At 37.4% G+C, this 5888-nt stretch overlaps 1 protein-coding gene across 1 annotated transcript in view; it reads left to right on the top strand.

Annotated features, from left to right (window-relative positions):
- Positions 1-5888, top strand: part of GCLM (glutamate-cysteine ligase, modifier subunit) — a gene marked incomplete at its 5' end in the record, with an annotated part of 7419 nt that overhangs the window by 223 nt on the left and 1308 nt on the right. The window contains 4 exons of the mRNA XM_010187481.1: positions 1518-1602; positions 2338-2394; positions 3665-3867; positions 5059-5173. Of these exons, the coding sequence (XP_010185783.1) occupies positions 1518-1602; positions 2338-2394; positions 3665-3867; positions 5059-5173 (460 nt within the window). The remainder of the gene's footprint in view (positions 1-1517; positions 1603-2337; positions 2395-3664; positions 3868-5058; positions 5174-5888) is intronic.

Below are 5888 nucleotides of genomic sequence, written 5' to 3'. Positions count from 1 at the left end.
GGGAAAGATTTCTCAACTCCTTTTTTATATATATTTAATAAATCAGTTAAGAAGAGTTAATTCGGAGAGGTTAAGAAATATCAAAGTAAAGAATCCTGTGGATGACAATTCTTAGCAAAATAAGTCCTAGTCTGTAAGATTTCAAGTTACTTGTTGGGGCAGTCACAAAAGAAAACAAACCCCAGCTGTGTACCTTAGAAGGTTGCTAGCATGCTTGTAAAAAATTGGTGGACATAAACCAGATGACTGAAGATCAGTACTGTTTGGTGGGGACTTCTGAAACAGCCTTGGTTGTCTCAGCAATATTTCTGAAGATGTAGAAGTGGCAATTTTTCCTTTAAATGCTAAAGACTTCCACATAATTCTTAAAACCACAGCCATGGGCATCTGACATTGATATTGTTGTGTATTTGCGTGCTTATCTCTCATTATTGCTTCTGAAATTTAGCAAAGCAGTAAGAGGTTCCCACTAAATGCGTTCTTTGCTCTGTGAAACATTAGCATGCATTTTTAAAAAAAAAAACACAAACACCACACCAAAACAAAACAGAAAACCCCACCCCAGTAAGACCAGAACAACCCAAAAACTTTCCTGGTGGTTTCTTTGGGTTTTGTTCCCAGTTCCTGTGCAGTGGTCATGTCAACCTCACACGCTGCTTTCCGCACTGGAGCATGGTCCTGCAGTTATTGCTGAATGATTTTTGGGGGATCCAATGATTGCTCAAGAAGAGAACATAAATAGACATTTATAAGATGTAGCGATCCATTTAAAGTTAATGATTTAGTGTAAATCAGGCTTTACAGTCAAAACACTTCAACTGTATAATACCAAATTCTTTAATGAATTACACTGGTTTGGAGTAATTAAAAAGCAAACTTCTGTTTAAGGTGTTGACTGCATGGAATAACTTGAAGCCTTGATTGAGGATTTTTTGGAAGGGCAGCAATAATTACCAACGAGCTTTTGGTTGGGTGTGGGGTGGTATATATGTGTGTATAATACAAAATCTAATGTAAGTAAAGCCTTAGAAAGTCATCTTGTATCGGCTTTGTCTCAGATGAGGACAGAGGGTGAAAGATCTGAAATGTTCCTAATTTTTAGTTTCAAAATTATTGTTCTAAATCTGTATTTCCTGGTATTTTCATGTTAGGCTTCACTGAAATTACAAAATACTTCTATACAGAGATGTTCCCTTAATTCTATTAATGATTTGTTTTAAAGCAAGGCAGTTTGGATTGGCCCAGCAATTTGTTCATGGCAGAAAATCAGAACACTACTAAATTACAATAATTCTTACTAGTAATTTATATTTTTTATGTTAGGGGCATATAGGGCCTTTCATATGGCTACGATTTCCTGTCTTCCCCTCGGAGATCAAGAAGCTCGCTTTCTGTCACTGAACTCTTACACTATTCCTGTTCCTAACTGAAGGGTTTTTAATTACTTAAAAACATTATTCAGAAACCTAGTGTCTCTTCTTCACGAGTTGTTCCTAAGTCTTATGTACTTATTACAGGAAATAGTGGACGTTCTGGAATGTACTGTAGCTCAAGCAATAGAAAAAATAAATCTTGAAGAAAGGGATGAATTGAAAGTATCAGGTAAGGACACAGTCAAAGATGCAGTGGCATTAATAGGTTTCTTGTGCAGTTATTAATAGGATGTTCATAGTGGTCTGTTTTTTCCACCCTGTTTTGTAATTTCAAGGTCAAATGATATTCAGCTTTGGGTAATCTAGAAGTTGGCTAAGAGAGACTGGATTTCAGATTTCAAGTTTTAAAGCATCTCAATATTGTGCTAGTTTTACCTTTCATCCCCTGAAGACCTTTTGCATGTTTTTTTCTGAATCTTTGACTTCTCTGAAGCAAAATATTACAACTAATACTGCAGTTAAGAAACAGCATTGGAAGCACATTGATTTGCACAGTTTTTCCAGGTTGAGTATGATGAACTTGAAGGAGGCAGACCAAACTAGCAGTAGTACGTCTTGAGTCTCAGTAAGTTCCAAAGAAATCTGTCTGCACTGTTATGTTGAGGGATTTTACACAGGTTGTTATGGTTATTGCTTAGTCTTGATGTTTAAATGCTAGCTTTGCAGTTCAGTAGATCATCTCACTGGATGACTTTGTGTTCTGAGACTGTACAACTCTCAAATTTGTTTTCATTGAGCTATCACTTTCCAGAACATTTTCTTTCCAGTTCTTGAAGTATTGATATATATTCTAACAGCCCTTTACCCAAGAGCTCATCGGTAGTGTATACAGCACAAATAAACAGTTCTACATTTAATAACAGCTGGCTTGTTTAGTTACTGATTCCAGTTTCTTTGAAAATAGCAAAACTTTTCATCGTTGGATCAAACTCTTCGTCGATCAGAGATGCAGTTGACATGGGTAAGTGTGAAACTCAAACTTCTGGTAGGGTTTCTTTTTTACTTTAGTGTTTAGAAATACATGTATAACCTTCTCCATCTCTGAGGTGTATTTAGTGACTGTCAGAAGTATATCCTGTTTTTCCCTGAAGAGCGACTTGGTTAATCAAGTCTATTTACACGTTAGTTCAGTCGGTAAACTTACTAAAGAGGGATCCCTGCAACCCTGGGACCACAAACTCAGATCTGACCCCTTACTTCAAGCAGGAGCAAGTTTTATTCTTTCACACGAGACTTGTTAAACAGTGAATAGCACGTGGTGGTTTAGTGACAGCGATACAATAGTTCTTACAAGTGGTTGTTAGATGCCAGTTGTTTTTTAGCATGAACTTCAACACTAACTGTGCAATATTTCAGAGATTATTTAGGAACTCAAACAATATTGCAAGCAGCTGATGAAATAGTTAATGTTTATTGAAAATAGAATACGATGGCTATACTGACACGTAAAGTTTTGTTAGCCTAATACAGCAGTAATTGTGAGCAGCACTGCACTTCATCACTTTGGAAGAACAGTTGGGCATAAGAGATTACCAAAGAACAAAGGGCAGATAGCATTCTTTTCTATTGATATCCCAGTTAATAGCCTCCTCATTACAAGTTGTAGTCCCATTCGTTAAAAATACATTCATAGAATTCTTTTCCAGAAGAGAATAATTTATTTAGTGACCTAGTTTTATTCTTTTTGCTGTGCAGAAGAGGCCTCATGACTTGCATCTTTCCTAAAGCTCAGTGGTACTCCAAGACTTGGCACTTCTCTCTGGCAATTTAAATCTTCGTATTTGATGTGCTTTTCATCTAAATCACATATCACGTAGTTCTCTTAGTCCACACCCTGTATTTGGGTTATAGTTTGGAGTGAAAGTTATGAATTTCGGAAGAAACTGAGAGTGAAGGAATCAAGAATTGTGTCACCATTGTCTACAGGAAAAATACAATTTTAATATTGAAAAGGAGAAAAAAAATTCACACTTACTTTGGTGGTGGGTTTTTTGTTGTGTTGTTTTCCCCAGTACCTGCAGTTGAAGCTTGGCCTTCAGCTGTATGCTTGATTCTTTGCTAAAAACATAGTGTTGCTATCCTTGACTGCTGATCACTCAGTTACAAATAGCGAATGGGAAGCTAGCGGAGTGAAGCAGGAGGTGTGTTTTTTGTTGAATTTGGAAAGTCATGCTGCTTATATTCATACTGCACAAAAGATTTTCCAGTCTCTGTTCTTTTTTTCCCCTCAGCGTGTTGTGCCCTCGGAGTTGCACAGTTAGACTCGGTCATTATTGCCCCACCTCCTGTTGAAGATGGAACTAGCCTCTCCTTGGAGTATTTGCAGCCTTATTGGCAAGAACTTGAAAATCTCGTTCAAAACAAAAAGATTGTTGCCATAGGTACCTCTGACCTCGATAAAACACTGTTGGAGCAGCTGTATCTATGGGCACAGGTGAGAACAAACTTCCTACTTGTCACATTTCTAGGACATAGTAACTATTTTGTTGGCTGCCATATTGTTATAAGCATCTATAAATTGATTTATATACACAATATTAATTAGCCTTGTTATTTTCAGCATCTTATGGACAGTCACAGTTCAAGGTGGGAGAGGCTCAAAGTGTGATTGTCACTTGTTCAGTGTTCTTATGTACAGGCCAGCAAAGGCTGGAAACCATGGGTGTGTTCAGTAGCGGGTTCTTTGAAGTAGTTAAGGTTTCAGTTCTGAATGCCCTGACATTTAGAAGGAATATAAACAATACTCTTAAACCTTCAGATTTATTCCAGTGACTGAAAACAAAGCTGTTTTCACTTAAGGCTGTGTTGCAGATGGAGGGATTTCCCCTTAGAAAACTGCTCTTTGAGTGCTAAGCTTTAATGTAAAGGGGAGGACAGGCTATGAATGAAGTGGCACAATACTTTGTTGTCCAGTGTGACTTAAAATGCCTCTTGTAACACTGAAGTGATGGAGGTCTGTACTAATGTGTCCATACTTATGTAGGCTTTTGGATTTACTGTTTCTTTATTAGTACTTTGAATATTTGTCTTCCAACGTTTATGTGGTATGTGAGCATACCGGTATCTGTATGGGAGGTCTTGCTGAGACTTCAGATCCGTGCTCTTCACTGGCTTTTGCATACTGAGGAGGAGGATAATTGAGGAGATTGATGACCACCCGCGTGATGATCATGGATGCAGTCTGTGATGAGCAGAGTCAATGGAAGAGAGTCCCTTTTAACTTAATTTGACCTAGGCTCTTACCTGAAGGCACAAATGATTGCAAACTATATATCCTTAAAAAATACTCAATTTATTTAAAGTCTTTTTCAAACTGACACCCCTATAGTGTTTCCACTAACAACCTGCAGCAGGCAGGAAGCCAGAATGGGTTAGTACGCACCTTGCTGTGGCAGCATCTGAAGTTAGATCCTATGCTTTAGGCCCTGTGCTGTGGGAAATTGCATGTGTAGGAATTGCCTGTTCAGCATCGTGCAGAATTACTTAGCCTTGATCAGACCTCAAAACAATCGTCAAAGGCAAATTGTTCCAGGCAGAATTTCTGTTGTCATAGAGGCATGGGGGAATCAACTAAGATAAGTACATTAATATTTTTCTGCTCACAAAAGTATTTTGTTACTTTCAGGTGAAACCAAGTAGTAATCAGGTGAACCTGGCTTCCTGTTGTGTGATGCCACCTGATCTCACAGCATTTGCCAAACAGTTCGACATACAGCTGTTAACTCACAATGACCCAAAAGGTAAGGCTGTGCCAGATGAGTTAACAGAAGATTTCTGAATGTATTTATGAATAACCTTTCTTTGAACTTTTTAACTTCATTACGTTTCAATCCTGAACAGAAGACTCTAAAAGTTTCACGTCTATAAAATATTTCTATTGAGTTCTTGCTTTTGCTTCGAGAAAGGGGAGGAAAGGCAGTCTTCCAGCCTTGAATAGTTTATTGAAATAATTTTAATTGGGGAAAATAGAAGAACAAAGAAGAAATTTATACTACATGGGTTCAAAAAATAGCTTACTTCCACAAAACATGAAATGAAATGATAGTTGTGTTACTGAAGGTCAATAAATGACAAATAAAAGTCCACTTGCCTAGAACTTGTCTGTGAAATAGGCTGTGTAGAAACGTTGACTGTCAGTTGATTTTTGAGTAGTTTGGTAATGTTAGACAAAAATTAAGATGCTCTAAAGCAGGATTCAGAGTAATGACTTCTTAAAATAGCATGATTACAAAAAAGTTGGTGTAAATTTTTTACTTGTTTTGTGCAGATGTTTGTTTATTAAATGATTGAAGGAGTTGGAGGCTTTCCTTCAGACTTTAGAACTCGGAGTTAGCAGCTCCCCAGAATATTCTGGGATATTGTATTAGGTTCTCTCAACATCATTTAATCATCTTCACTAGAATGACCCCTTAAATATCTTGCTGCAATTGTAAGCGAGAAGTCTTAATCAGTATT

The sequence above is a fragment of the Mesitornis unicolor genome, unplaced genomic scaffold (assembly GCF_000695765.1).
Source record: "Mesitornis unicolor isolate BGI_N332 unplaced genomic scaffold, ASM69576v1 scaffold42700, whole genome shotgun sequence".
Classification (NCBI taxonomy): Eukaryota; Metazoa; Chordata; class Aves; order Mesitornithiformes; family Mesitornithidae; genus Mesitornis; species Mesitornis unicolor.
This window is presented reverse-complemented; position numbering and strand designations above follow the sequence as displayed.